Consider the following 15,306-nt stretch of genomic DNA (forward strand, 5'->3'; position numbering starts at 1 on the left):
AAACTCCTTCTAAAAGAGAATCGAACTAACACAGTTTAGTTTTAGTTCAACAGGCAAAGTTTGTAAAGTGGTTGAGTCACTGAGAAGTTTAAGTGGTATCTTGAAGAATGTAGGGAAATTCGACGTGCCGTAAAGATGAATGGAGATGCCACACAACTGTTGAAGGGCTCCTGGTATTGTATGTGTTGGCCACTAGTTGAATTTGTCACATGGAGACGTAGAAGAGACCAAGTTGTCACATGGAGATACAGAAAAGACCAGGTTGACTTTGGAGCTGTTCACAGAAACCAAAAGGTAGGAAAGTGCTCTCTTTGCTAGCAAGCATCCACCTCAGGAAGAACTTTGTCTTCTAGAAGTTCTAAATGGGCACCTACCCTGGAGCCAAGATGACTGACTTCGTCTAATGTCCCAGTTGGTACAGCAGGTGGACAGTGTGTGCACCACCTATGATGGTGATGGAGCCTCTGGAAGTGGCTTTCACCTCCTGCCCATGAGGTCTTTGGTTCCCTGGATAAAAGCTTCCCATTCAAATATTTGCCAAGTGTCCATTCCACACAGTCTGCCTAGCTGAAGCCACAGCCTTAGCATACTTCCTGCTGCTCTCAGGACCACTGTCCAAGCCCTCCCACTTAGTAGGTCCACCAGAGGTCACGGTGGCTTGGCCATCTTGGCATTCTCATTAAGTTTGACAGCAGTGACCAAGTCAATGGGTGAGTTAATATCACACCATTCTTTCCAAGTTTGACCATTAAGTCTTTGATGGTCTTTGATGATCTGTTCATCAAACAGAGAAATGCCAATCTCTGTGTTATTGAGCTTGATGAGGAAAGTCAAAGCCATTCCATCACCAATAAGAGTCTCATTGATTTTGTTCAGCAAACTATTTATCAATGAATCTTGGTTACCATTTTTGCTCTGCCAGGATATCCAGAAAGTATTGCTTCGGCTTTTTTAAGACCTTGGAAAACTAGTCCAGCTCCTTCTTCATTCAAAACAAAACAAAACAAAACAAAACACCAGCCTTTGGTGGCAGATTGGTTTCTGTCTGGAACCACAGGCTAAGTGAACACAATCCTTCAAGAACAGAATATTCTTGCCCAATAGGGATTTAAGTTAGGAAAAAAATGGTTCTAAGGAGTCTTTATCAGGCCTGGGGACAAAATCAGTACAGCCTAGATGGCTTCTAAGGACAACTGACTTGTTGTCTGAGCAAAATTTAATGGTTGGCATGGCAGACTTGATCCTCGGGTTCTTTGTTTCCCCATTGTTCTTCACGGGAACATTGAATTCCACTCTCCTCATGAATGGCTCCCCATCATGACCAGCTTCTTCTTGTCAGTAAGGGATGTTTTGGCAACACAGCAGAGACAAGAGGCTGGGGATGCAGACGGTGGTGGAAAGTGATTCCATCCACATGATTGGAACCACCTCATCCACATGATTTCTTATGTACAAAATCTAACTAGATTTGTTTAAAAAAAAAAAAAACTATTCGAAGTGGTAAGTGGGGTTACTGGGGTTGCAAGATGCAAAATCAATATAAAAAAGTGTATTTCTATATAGCAATCAGAATTGGAAACTTTAAAAATAATATTTATTATATCACCAAATATATGATATAGGAATGAACCATCCCGAACAATGGTACAAAACTCTTGTACACTCAAAGCTACAACACATTGCAGAGTCATGAAGGGAGGCTGTATGAGTTTCTTTTTTTTTTTTTTTTAATTACTGCTGTAAAAAATTACTACAAATTTATCACCTTGCAATTCTGGAGGTTGGAAGCATGACGTGGGACTCACTGGTCTAAAATCAAAGTGTGTTAGTCAGATTTTCATTGTTGTGATCAAGATACCTGACACGAACAACTTAAAGGAGGGAAGTTTGATGATTGTTCAGGGTTTGAGAGTTTTCAGTCCACGGTGGGTGGGCTCCAGTGCTTTGAGCCTGCGGGGAGGTAGAACATCATGGTGGAAGGCCTGGTGGGAGAAACCGCTCAGCTCACCACAGCCAGGAGGCAGAGTGGGGTGGTGGGGACACAGGGACCAGAAATCCCCCTCCCTGGATACACCCCCACTGACCTCCTTTCTCCAACTAGGATACACCTCCTAAAATTTCCACCACCTCCCATAAATGTCATCAAATTTTTAATTCATCAATGAATTAACTCACTGATGAGATCAAAGCCCTCAAGATCCAATCACTTCCCGAGAGCCCCACCCCTGAACACTGCTCATTGAGGACCATGCCGTCCACACAGGAGCCTTTGGAGGAGATTCCAGATCCAAATCATAATACAAGGTGCCAGTAGGACTATGTTCCTCTCTGGAGGCTCTAGGGAAGAATATGTTTCCTTGCCTTTTCCACAGATTCTAGAGTCACATGCCTTACTCTGCTCATGGACACCTTTCTCCACCTTTAAAACTAATGACATTGTATCTCTCTGAACATTCCTCTAGAATGTAAGTTCTAATGAAAAAAAATTTTTTTTTGGTATAAGGGATTGAACCCAAGGGTGCTTGCTTAACCACTGAGCCACCTCCCCAGCCCTTTTTATTTTGAGACAGGGTCTTACTAAGTTGTTTAGGGCCTCAGTAAGTTGCTGAGGCTGGGCTTTGAACTTGGGATCCTCTTGCACCAGCTTCAGAGTCACTGGGATTATAGGCGTGCACCACCGCCCTTGGCTCAAATGAATTTTTAATGCAAATTCAAATTGAAAGAACAGAGTCACATCTCTCTCTGACCCTTCTCTTCTGTTTTCTGCTTCTGCTTACTTTTAAGGACCCTGGTGAGTCAGGGATTGCAGGGCTGCATTCCTCCTGGAAGCTCTGAGGGTGGGGGGCTTGCCTTTTCCAGTCTCTCCAGGCTGCCTGCTCTCCCTGGCTAGTGGCCCCTTCTCAGCATCTCCATCCTGCTTCCCGTCACCACCTCTCCTACTGCTCACTTGGACCTTCTTGCATCCCTCCATCTCATGATTCTTTTTTTTATACCTTTACTGATTGATTGATTTTATGTGGTGCTGAGGATGGAACCCAGTGCCTCACAAGTGCTATAGGCAAGCACTCTACCACTGAGCCACAACCCCAGCCTGCCATCTCGTAATTCTTAATTTTTTTTTCAGTCCAGGGGATGGAACACAGGGCTTCATGAATACTTGGACAGCACTCTACCACTGAGCTGCATCCCCAGCTCATTTTTAAAAATTTATTCACTTTTTAATTTTAGACTGAAGTTCGCTAAACTTGCCAGGCTGGCTTCACAGTGGAAATACTCCTGTTTCAGCCTCCTGAGTTGCTTGCTGGGACTACAGCCATGATCGTTAATTTAATGACATCTTTGAAGTCCCTTTTCCATATTAGGTAACAGTCCCAGGTTCTGGGGATTGGGATATGCACATATTTTGGAAGTCATTGTTCAGGTACCAAAGAAGTATGCACAGGGATGCTGAGGAAAAGAAGAAAGAAAGGAATAAAACAAGATACTTACTGTGATTCTATTTATATAAAATTCCAGGAAATTTGGGCAGGTGACCAAGAACAGTGATACGCTGGAGGAGTTGGAATGGGAAAGGTTCAAATGGGCATGAGGAAGCTTTTGAGGAGGTGGATGTGTTTATTGTCTTGATTGTGGTGGAGGTCACATAGGTGTACAATATCTCAAAACTTACCAAATGGTACAGTGGATACAGGCAGCCTATTGTGTGTCATTTATTGCTCAGTAAAGTTGTTAAAAATTCAGAAAGTAATGCCAAGTGCTCTTTCATATACGAAAACAATCACTTTCACAGATGCCAGCCCCATTGGGCAGCTTTTAAAGTCTTTAGCAGCCTGTTGGGAGTTGCCCCGGCTCCAAAGACTAAGTTCCTCATCCCCGGAGAAGAGCCATCCAATGGTGAGCTCTGCTGGCTCACATGATCCTTACCCACCAATCAGACTAGCCCTGCTGGCTCACATGATCCTTACCCACCAATCAGAAAGCACCCTATGCCAACTGTCAAACTGTTCAACCATTAAACTGTCATAACTGTCAAACCACCCCCGGCTCTATAAATGTGCAGAGCTGTTCCTCAATGAATGGGCATTTTCTCCAACGATGAGCCTTGTTCATTCTTTCACAGCCCAGGTCTGGTGGACATGGGTCCTTGTGGGTCCCTCAGCTGCAGGAAGTCAGCTCAGCCCCCTGTAGGCCCTCTGTCCCTGTATCCTTGTCTCTGTCCCTCTCTTCCTCTCCTGCCTTCTCCCTTCCTATGACTCCTGGCCCTTCTCTTTCTTTGCCTCTGTGTTAATCTCCTCATCTGTTTCTTCCTGATTGGTTTCTGCCTCTCGTCTCATCTTTTCTTTATTCACACCATGTCTTTGAGATCCTGTGTGTGTTTTGTGCTTGTAGCACACCTTACCTGGAACCCTAATCTTATCCAGAGATCTTTGGTTTGTATTTAGGTTTCACCAAGTTTGCATTGAAAAAGACGATTCACATACCCCAGTTGTGAGAATATAGAGAAAAATAAAAATACGGAGACGTTTTTCCAATAGCTGACCTGAGTGTCAACTTTTGAAATGAAGATTAAATTAAATATCAATTTGGTTGATCACATCACATTTCAAATGTTTTAGTGGCCCTGTGTGGCAACGATGAGCACATTGGACAAGGTCACTCTAAATCGCTGTGTGACTTTTGGTGAGATTCTCGACCTCTTTGTACTTTACCATAAAATGGGGAGGACAACAAAACATCCCTCAAAACACGAGGATGTAACTAACTCAGGCTCTTGTGAGCACTGGAGGGTTCTTGTATCACGTACCGAAAGAATGAAGTATGCAGACAACGATGGTGAAAATCCAGTAGCAGATTTATTAGAAGCAAACATGGAGGGCTCTCATAGCATGGGGACAGTCCCAAAGAGGGCACCGTTGGAGATGCTCTCTCTAGGGATTTTTCTGTTGATTTGATGAGGACCTAACCTTTCAGTGGAAAGTCTGTCTTGATTGTTCTCTTTTTCTGACTCAGTTGAAGGTTTATAATATTTAAAAAAATAGATTTTTTTAGTTGTTGATGGACATTTACTTATTTATATGTGGCGCTGAGAATCGAACCCAGCACCTCACACATGCTAGGCAAGTGCTCTGCCACTGAGCCACCACCCCAGCCCCCAAAATGTACAATTTTAATTTCTTATCCCCATCCCCATAATGGGATGGTTTAATGTCTTTGTTAGCCCGAGTTTGTCCTACACTTGTTCCTTAAAACAAATGAATTTCTGAGGTTCAGAATGACTGAGGTTGACTAATGTCACGGGGGTCAAGAAGCCTGGGGCAATAATACAATGTCTGGGCCTCCAGTTTGAGTGAGGCTCTCCCCATTTTGTTCAGGTGACTAAAACCCAAAATCACACCCCACCGCACCAAACCGAACCAAAACAGAATAAAAACCCCCTCCAACAAGCTTTAGCTAGGGTTTTAATCTGGGGTGGTGCAACCCCCATTTTCCAAGGTCCCCATTTCTATCTCCTGCCTCAAGCACTCAGTGACTGTCTCTGTGTAGAGCCTGTATGGCCCCTGACCAGGAAGCCCTGGGTCCTCATTCTGTGAGATGACCCCTCACAGCAGAAGCAAGGTCCTGGGGTCAGGAAAGGCTATGGTGGCACCTCTCCAATGTCAGTAAAGCAGGTTCTATCCTTGAAAAACATCATGTTTCTCTGTCCCTTCTTCATGAGTCAAAGCAGGAAGAGTCAGAAGCCAGGGCCAGGGTCTGGGAGGGGTTTGCTTAGCATTGCCGGAATGATGTCACCTCATTTCTCCCCAGTCCTCACCTCATTCTGTAGGAGGGCCGTGTCTGTAAAAGGGATGTGCCAGGGGCATGAGGAGAGCCAGACCCAGGACCTGCGGTTTGAATGTTGTCCCCTTCAAAACTCCTGCTGATGCCATTGTGACATTCTTAAGATATTGCAGCTGTGAAATTTACATACAACTGTCCTCTCATCCATGAGGGATGCCTCCTAACATGCCCAGTGACCCCTGACACTTTGGATAGTACTGACCCCTATAGATACTATGTTTTTTCCTATAGGAATATCTGTATGAAAAAGTTTGATAAGTTAGGTGCAGCAAGAGATTAACCAAAATAACTTAGAGTAAAATAGAAGAATTATAATAACATACTGTAATAAAAGTTAGGTTGAGTTTGGTCTTTGTCTCAAAGTGTTTTATTGTACTGACTCACTTTTTTTTTTCTTTTTTTTTGGTACCCGGGATTGAACCCAGGGGAGTTTAACTGCTGAGCCACATCCCTAGTCCTTTTATTTATTTTTCATTTATCGTTTTATTTTGAGACAGGTTCTCACTAAGTTGCTGAGGCTGGCCTTGAACTCACAATCCTCCTGCCTCAGTCTCCTGAGCCCCTGGGATTACAGGTATGTGCCACTGTGCCCAGCCTGTACTCACCTTTCTTGTGATGTGAGATGGTACAGTGCCTAGGTGATGAGACCAATGGAGGTGAATGACATGAAATCAACTTAGCCAGACCCTGTTCCTAAATAAATAAATAATGGGCTGGGGTTGTACTCAGTGGTAGAGCACTTGCCTAGTATGTGCAAGGCCCAATATTGAATTTCCAGTGTCACATGCACAAAGAAAGACAAAAAGTTGACTTTTTTTTTTTAGCTCATCCAAGTTGCTGTGGACATTGTAATAGTTTGCTGATCACGTGGGTGACTTCAATGCTGTATTCCTCCTAGCATTCATTCTGTCCTTTAATGTCTGAAATCTGAAAACATCCACAAATTTTACTGATTCCCACTGGGCTGGTTCTGCTTCATCTTCTTCTTCCTCTTCCTCTGCAGATGATTCCACAAGTTCTTCCAATTCCTCATTTGCTGGCATTTCTTGCTGGCCTTTGGGACGTTTGCCTCCTTCTTCATCAAGCATGTTGGCAAATCCTCTCCACCATGGTGTCTTGTGGCCTCATCAGGAATTTTTTTGGATTTTTAATCCCGCCACCCCTGTCCCCCCTTACTTGCAGTAACCGGCTTGGTGTCACTCTTTGCAGGGGATCGTCACTGAGCTAGCTCTTCATCAGGGGCTTGGTGCTCTCTAGTAAAACATTGCCTTCAACCAGAACAGGTTCTCTCTTCCCAGCTTCCTTCTGCAAACTTGGATGCCTTTCCATCTTCAGTAAGTACTAATTAACTTTTGCTTTTTTTTTTTTTTTTGGTACTGAGCTACATCCCCAGCCCTTTTTATTGTTTAATTTTGATACAGGGTCTCACTAAGTTGCCCACACTGGCCTCTAACTTGTGATCCTCCTGCCTTAGCCTCCCATGTTGCTGGACCACAGGCATGTGCCACCACCCTCAGCTCCCTTTTATATTTGAGGTGCAACAGCAAGACTGGTGTGATTTCATTTTCTCTCTTCATCATTTTATAGCTAGAAGATTCATTCCTATCATAGATCTTCGTGACCTCAACATAACATTTTTTTTTCCTTTTCCATATTAAAGTTGAGAACGTTCACCTTTCATGGCTTCTGACTTGCCAACATCACTATTCTTGTAGTTTGGGACCATTTTTTTGAGTCCAGCAAGGGTGACTTGAACGCAGGCGCAGAGATACCGCAACCCTGGGATGGTGTGAGCTGAGGCACACTGCTCACAATGGCACCCAGTGTGGGAAGCCATTCTCACACGTGATTGGGCACCTCCCTGATTGGGTGTGAGGCATTCTGGCTAAACTGTGTCGAACTAATCCCCACCCTCTCCAGGTGCGAGAGCCCATCTGTGTGGGGGTGTGACTGTCCACTGACACTGAGACCAATCACTTGGTGGAAGTGGTTGTGAGGATATGGTATCAATCAAATTTTGTACAAAAGGTGAATTTGGACCATATGTCTCACAAGCACTCTTCAATTCCTTAATAGTCTTAAATGGAATTATAGCATGAAGTCGAACCCTTTGGTCCTGGTCATTAAACTGCTCAAAAACTCGGAAAAGTTGAAAACCGCTAATGTCCTCTCCCGCCTCCTGCGCCTTCTTAATACCTCACTGGAAAAGGGTAAGAAAAGTCATTGTTAATTCAGAGTACCTGTTAAATTTTGTCCTTTTAGCAGATAATGGCTGAATTCTAATAGCCTGGGCAGGCGGTGTTAAACGCAGTCTGTTAAAATTTCTCCGTAAGCCCTGAATTTCAATGTCTGACTCCTCTTCCTCAGACTGGGACTCGTGGGAAGAATCTCTGCCGTCACCATTTTGAAATTGGGCTTCTAAGCCACGTGGTGGAGAAGGGCTTTGTGCCTCTCTAAGAATTACTTCCGGATTTTCCTCTCCGGGAGGATTGTCTATCTCTTCTGGAGGACTCTCTATGACTGTGGATGTTTCCTCTCTATGACCCTGACTTCTACAATCTTCATCGGGGCTATTGGTTTAGCACCGAGAGCTTTCTTTTTTTTTTTTTTAAATGGCTCAAGGGAAAAGAAATTAACTTAGCCTCAGGCAGATTTTCCATTTGAATAGACTTAATAGCTCTCTGAATGCCTTTCAATAGATTTTCAGGGGGCCATGAACTTTGGCCCACATATTCAAAAAGATAAATTTCTAAGGCCATCCAAATTTTTTGAATATTTTCGATGCCTCCAGGTGATTGATTAGAAAGGCAAATTTTTTTGTAATTTCCTCCCTAATTTCTCCCAAGTATGTAAATTTGGCGAATCTTGGTCACAAAACCAAGGGCAAAATTCACCTACAACCTTTAAGAATTGTAATAACTGACTCTTTTTTATCTGTTTTCCTTTCTGATTAATTATAGTTTCTAGAATAGTCAAATACATCTCCTTATCAGTAGAAGTTGAATTTCCCATTTTATATAATTTAACGTCTCATTCCTTCAGTACCTCCAGGTACTTTTGTGACCCAAAATTGTCACCAATTCCTTTATCTTTATAGTGCGCTCCCACTCAATCTAGTTGAACTAACATGTCCCTTCGTGGTCGCCAATTCCACCGCGCGACCAGCACGCTGGCTTCATACAAGAGGTTCGTAGCATAGAAGTTAACTAGTGAGATCAAAATAAACACACAAACTCAATTTACCTTTTTCTTTGACCAGGTCTGAGACGGCCCTCCCTCTGGCTCCTGCCTCGAGCCACCCGGTGGGGCAGCGAGGCTTACTCAGGACCAGCAGGAGAGAGAGAGAGAGCACGCCAGGGAGTGGACTTTTATTGGGGAACAAGAAATTCAGGGGAAAATTCCATCCAATGAAGGTCAAGGGGGACAGCATTCCAAGGTCAGGGTCAGTGATTGGTCTCAGGGTCAATGGTCAGTCACACCCCCACACGGATGGGCTCTCACACCTAGAGAGGGTGGGGATTAGTTCGACACAGTTTAGCCAGAACGCCTTGTCCCGTCCGGCAGGACACATCAGCGTGGGCAGCGAACCTAGATGGGGAGGAATGAAGGGACAAGAGACACGAAAGGTGACAGCAAGACAAAAATTCTGATCAAGCTGCAAACTTTTATTGCTCACACAGGGGTATTTATATGCTGGGGATGGGGAAGCTCTCTTATCGGCAGTTGCTGGATGTCTGCACAAGGTGAGATAACCGCAGGATGTTTCAGGAAGATAGGTTTCAGGAAGATAGGTGGCCGCAGGATGTCTCAGGGAGATAGGTAGCTGCAGGATGCCTCCCAGGCAGGATGTCTCCCAGGGGGCTGTCAGGCTAATCTTTGAAGGAGAATTTCCTTCTAGTCCCTGACAACGCCTCACACCCAGTCAGGGAGATGCCCAATCACATGCTAGAATGGCTTCCCACAACCCAGTTTAAAATTTAGGATCTGTCCATTTCTGGAATTTTCCATTTAATATTTTTGAACTGCAGTTGACCATGGGTAACTGAAACCCCTCCCCCAGGAGGGGACGACTGTATTTTACAAGACGATAAACTTGTTCTGACCTCACAAGCTCATTTGCTGCAGGATGAATCATGACTTGAGTGTCACCTGTATGTGACAAAGAAAAGACTTTGGACTTTTGAGTTGGTGCTGGAACAACCAATTAGATCCCCGGGGCTATTGGGAATGACTGTGTTCTGCATGTGAGAAGAACATGAGTTATTTTTCTTGGGGGGTGGTGGTGGGGGTTGAGGGGGGACAAGGCCTAATGTGATAGTTTGAATGTTCCCTCTAAAAATCATTTTGAAATTTGATTGCTTTTCTAACATTATTAAGAGAGGCATTTAAGGGCTGGGGTGGTGGCTCAGTGGTAGAGCGCTTGCCTAGCCTGTGTGAGGCACTGGTTCGATCCTCAGCACCACATAGAAATAAATAAATAAAATAAAGTCACTGTGTCCACCTACAACTAAAGGAAAAAAATGGGGTGGGGAGGCATTTAAGGGGTCATTAGGTCACCAGGGCTCTGGCCTCTGAGTGGATTAGTTGCTGTGGGGGTAGGTTAGGCATCCAGAGAGTCCTACTCTCCCTGTTCTTCTCTCTTAGGCATGTCCCCTCGCCTTTTTGCCATGTTATGACACAGCTCGAAGGCCTTCACCAAATGCAGCACCATGCTCCTGGGCTTCTCAGCCTGAACCAAATAAATTTTTATCCATTATCAACCACTCAAGCTCTGATAACCAATTACAGAAGACAACAACGACGGTGACAAAAAGCAGACCAGACACCGTCCCCACGCTCCTGGAGCTCAGAGTCTAAAGGGGAAATAGAGGCAGAGCCAGAGAAAGAGCAAGAGAGAGTCAGAGAGTTTCCTGCACTGGGAAGTCAGCCAGAGTCAGAGAGGGAGACAGCCTGCACTGGCCGGAAGGACCAGAGACCAGGGGACCAACTGCTCCTCCTACCTGGTGTCTGTCCTGACTCCCTCTGGGTCACAGTCCTGTATCTCTTGCTCCTCCCTGTTTCTCCATCACTCCCACCTGTGTCTGTCACAGAAGAGGGAGTGAAAGGAAAAACCTGGAGACAGCCACCCTGAACATCTGCAGGCCTTACAGAGACAGGGGCTCAGAGATGCACAAACCCGGCCGGCTCACAGGAACGCACAGGGACGCACATCACCACCAACCCCACGACTCAAACGCAACCGCCTTTTCACATATGAAACCAAACGAATATGTAGAAGTCCTCACACAGGCAAGAACGTCTGCATAACAACACCCAGACTCCTGAACAAAAATGCACACCAGCACCTTCATGTAGAAAACGTCCCTTTGCAGGTCAAAAGCACACCAGCGCCCACACGGTGGCAAGCAGGCAGGGACAATCGCATGCCAGCATAAACAAGCAGACAATATCTGTGGACACCGCACACCCAACCACACCCAAGAACACAGAAGAAAAGACACAACACTGCACAGAGCAGCACACACCCCCGTGCACTGTGGTATCACTTTCACAGAATCTCTGCCAATATCTGGGGAGGAGGCAGAGGGGGAGGGGGCAGGTCGAGGGGCCAAGCAAGCAGGAAGTGTGAGCACCCAGCACCTCTCTGCTACTTCACACTCTTGGACGGTGACGAAGGAGGCGGGGAGCATATGGGGTTGCATAACGGGGTGGGGAGGAGGCTCAGGATAAAAGGTCCAGCTGAGGCTGCAGCTGGTGGACGGCGGTCAGACCAGGACCATGGAGCTCAGTGTCCTCCTGCTCCTTGCTCTGCTCACAGGCCTCTTTCTTCTGCTGGTCAGGGGCCACCCAAAGGCCAGCGGCCACCTCCCACCAGGCCCCCATCCTCTGCCCTTCTTGGGGAACCTTCTGCAGATGGACAGGAGAGGCTTGCTCAATTCCTTCTTGCGGGTGAGACAGATGGACGGGGCCCTGCGGTGGGCTGGTTGCTGCCTCTGTACTTGGGGATCCCTCAGCAGGAAGAGCAAGGCCTCCTTCCAGCTCAGGGGTTGGGTGGGGACAGCTGGTGTGTGAAGGGCCTGAGCCTGAATCTTGATGGAGAGTGGTCAGATGGCCAGAGGCATCCCTGCTCAGCTGGAGCTGTGAGAGGGGCCCTGTCCTCGAGGGGGCGGGTGGCCGTGCAGAGGTGTGTGGATGTGAGCCACAGTGCAGACCTTTGCTGTCCTCCGTCACCCTCGGCTGTGACCTGGGTGCCTGCCTATCCCTGGAAGAGAGGAACAGGGTGGCACCAGTCCAGGGCATATTATTTCTGCCAACAAAAGGGAGCAAAGGCTGGCCTGAGTCAGGGCTGGGACCAGGCGAGGGAGGGGGGCCAGGGAGAGGGTGGGTAGGGAGCGCTTGTTAACATAAACAGCCAGTTGACACTCTCCGTCATTTACCAGGCCCTGTATCAATACTCTGATGCATGCATTTGTGTTTAAATATCTGCTTATTAATAATTAATCGGCATCCATGACCCCACTTTCCAGTGGGGGAGCTGGAACCCTGACAGTGGCTCCCAGCTCCTCTGTCCCTTTCCCCCGCCCTGCAGACCACCCTCCTGAATCTCAGGTCTGTTCTCCCTTTTGTTTTGAGATATATATATATATTTCTGATCAGTGGCCTATTAGTTAATAACATTTTGTTGTTGTTGTTGTTTGGTGCTGAGGCTGGAACCCAGGGCCTCGTGCATACTAGGCAAGTTCTCTACCAAGCAGCTATACCCTCAGCTCCATCTCAGTGTCTTTTTTTTTTTTTGGTACCGGGGCACTCGACCTCTGAGTCACATCCCCAGCCCTATTTTGGATTTTATTTAGAGTCAGGGTCTCACTGAGTTGCTTAGCGCTGGCTTTGAACTCATGATCCTCCTGCCTCAGCCTTCTGAGCCACTGGGATTACAGGTGTGTGTCACCATGCCTGGCTATCTCAGTGCCTTGTGACAAAAACTATTTTTTTTAGTACAATACTTATTTGAGAATAAAAACTATTTGCTTAAGGAGCATATAAATGATGAATGATTATAATTTATGTATGTACATATGTGTTTATCATAGACAGTCAAGTCAAGCATGTGGTTCTTTAGTGACTATTTGGCATTGTCCACCAGACCTGAGAGATGCAATGTATCTGAGTCTCAGACTCTCAAGTTATGGGACATTTTGAATTTTTCAGAGGAGTTACACAGAGAGTCTCATGATTAGATAAGACATTGTTTGAGTTGCATCTGTGCTGGGCAGTGCTCATAATCAGTGTGAGCCGTGACAAGATTTGGGAAGGTGGTTAGAGGCCAAGTTGGTTCAACTTTTGGACAGAAACATCCTCTTCAACTCAATTCACTGAGCTTCCTCTTTTATAAAACGTGCATTATCAGTGCATTATACTTGTACATAATGGTGGGATGGTGAAATAATCTTTTCTCTTTCTCAATCCCCAGTGCTTCCTCTCTCCATCCCCTCTTCTCCCCTTTCCCCTCCCTCTACTCTCCTGGTCTTCCATTTATTTATTAATTTATTTTTATTTTGTGCTATACATAAAGGTGAAATTCACTGTGTACGTTCACAGGTGTACATAGCACAACTTTGTTAATTTCATTCCAAGTTACTTCCTTTTCCCATCCATCTTCCCTCCCCCTCAATCTTTTTCCTCTACTCTACAGATCTCAATTCTGTTTTTATGGGTTCTCCCCTGACTCTTATCTTGCTTAAGCTTCTGCACATGAGAGAAAACATTTGACCCTTGATTTTCTGAGTCTGGCTTATTTCACTTAGCATGATGCTCTTCAGTTCCATCAATTTACCAGTAAATGACATAATGTCATCCTTCTTTATGGCTGAGTAGAACTCCATTGTGTACATATACCACATTTTCTTTATTCCTTCATCTGTTGACAGGGATCTGGACAATTCCTTATTTTGGGTATTGTGAATTGTGCTGCTATGAATATTGATATGCCAGTGTCACTATAAGATGCTGATTTTAGTACTTTTGGATAAATACCAAGGAGTGGGATAATTGGGACTTATGGTGGTTCTATTCCTAGTTTTGAGGAATCTCCATTCTTCTTTTGAAAATGGTTGTATTAATTTGCAGTCTCACAACAATGTATGAAAGTATCCCCCCCCCCAAGAAAATCAACCTACATAATTCACCATATAAATGGAATTAAGGAAAAGAATCATGATCATTTCAATAGATACATAAAAGGCTTTTGACAAAACCCAACACTCATTCATGTTAAAATTCTGGAGAAACTAAGGATAGAAAGAACTTACATCACCATTATAATGGCTATTATATGACAAATCCAAAGTCAACATCATACTGAATACAGAAAAACTGGAAGTATTTCCTCTAAAATCAGAAACAAGACAAGGATGTCCACTTTTACCACTTGTATTCAATATAGTTATTGAAACTATAGCCAGAGCAATAAGGCAGGAAAAGGAAATTAAAGGGATACAAATAGGAAGAGAAGAAGTCAAATTATCTCTTTTTTGCTGATGACATGATCCTCTATCTAGAAGACCCCCCAAAAAAACTCCACCAGAAGACTTCTAGAGCTGATAAATAAATTCAGCAAAGTATCAGGATACAAGAGCAACATACCCAAATCAATAGCTTTCCTATACTCCAATGGAACTGCTGAGAAAGAAATCACAAACACTATCCTGTTTACAACATCAGAAACCAAAACAAAATAAAAAGTTGGGAATAAATCTGACCAAGGCAGTGAAAGACTAGAGAACATTGAAGAAAGAAACTGAAGACCTTAGAAGATGGGACGTGTCCCCCATGTTCTGGTATGGGCAGAATGAATATTGTCAAAATGGTCATACTACCAAAACTGTCATACAGATTCAATGCAACTCCCACGAAAACAGCAATGATATTCTTAAGATATCTAGAAATAGCAGTTCTAAAATTAATTTGGAAGAACAATACACCCAGAATAGGCCAAAGAAATCTAGAACAAGAGGAGCAATGCTGGAGGCATTGATCTCAAATTATACTACAGAGTGATAGTAACAAAAACAGCATGGTATTGGCACAAAAACAGACATGGAAATGAATGAAATGGAAAAGAAGACACAGAGTCAAATCCACATAGATACAGCCATCTGATACTTGACCAAGGTGCGAAAAACATACGTTAGAGAAAAGACAGACTTTTAAACAAATGGTGCTGAAAAGCTGGATATCCATATGAAAACAAAGGAAGATTTCTGTCTTTTACCCTGCCCCAAATTCAACCCAAAGTGGACCAAAGACCTAGGAATTGGACCAGAAACTTTGCAACTGCTAGAAGAAGACAGAGAATCAACACTCCAACATATTGGCTCCGACACCAACTTCCTTAACAAGACTCCTAAAGTGCAAGAATCAAAAGTGAGAATCAATAAGTGCAACAGCATCCAATGAAAAAGCTTCCAC

The 15,306-nt window shown here is 44.6% G+C and overlaps 1 protein-coding gene and 1 pseudogene across 2 annotated transcripts in view; one reads left to right on the forward strand and one right to left on the reverse strand.

Annotated features, from left to right (window-relative positions):
• Nucleotides 1-314: 314 nt before the first annotated feature.
• LOC107151435 lies at nucleotides 315-988 on the reverse strand (annotated as a pseudogene).
• A 10,583-nt stretch (nucleotides 989-11,571) lies between these two features.
• LOC107151434 (cytochrome P450 2B4-like) overlaps nucleotides 11,572-15,306 on the forward strand; it is an 84,578-nt gene continuing 80,843 nt past the window's right edge. Inside the window, exon 1 of one of the 2 annotated variants that reach the window (XM_048790861.1) lies at nucleotides 11,572-11,787. In XM_048790861.1, coding sequence (XP_048646818.1) covers nucleotides 11,617-11,787 — 171 coding nt within the window. In that variant the 5' untranslated portion in view covers nucleotides 11,572-11,616. The remainder of the gene's footprint in view (nucleotides 11,788-15,306) is intronic. The other variant, XM_015496821.2, reaches the window with a different exon arrangement.

This window comes from Marmota marmota, unplaced genomic scaffold, assembly GCF_001458135.2.
Source record: "Marmota marmota marmota unplaced genomic scaffold, marMar, whole genome shotgun sequence".
Classification (NCBI taxonomy): Eukaryota; Metazoa; Chordata; class Mammalia; order Rodentia; family Sciuridae; genus Marmota; species Marmota marmota.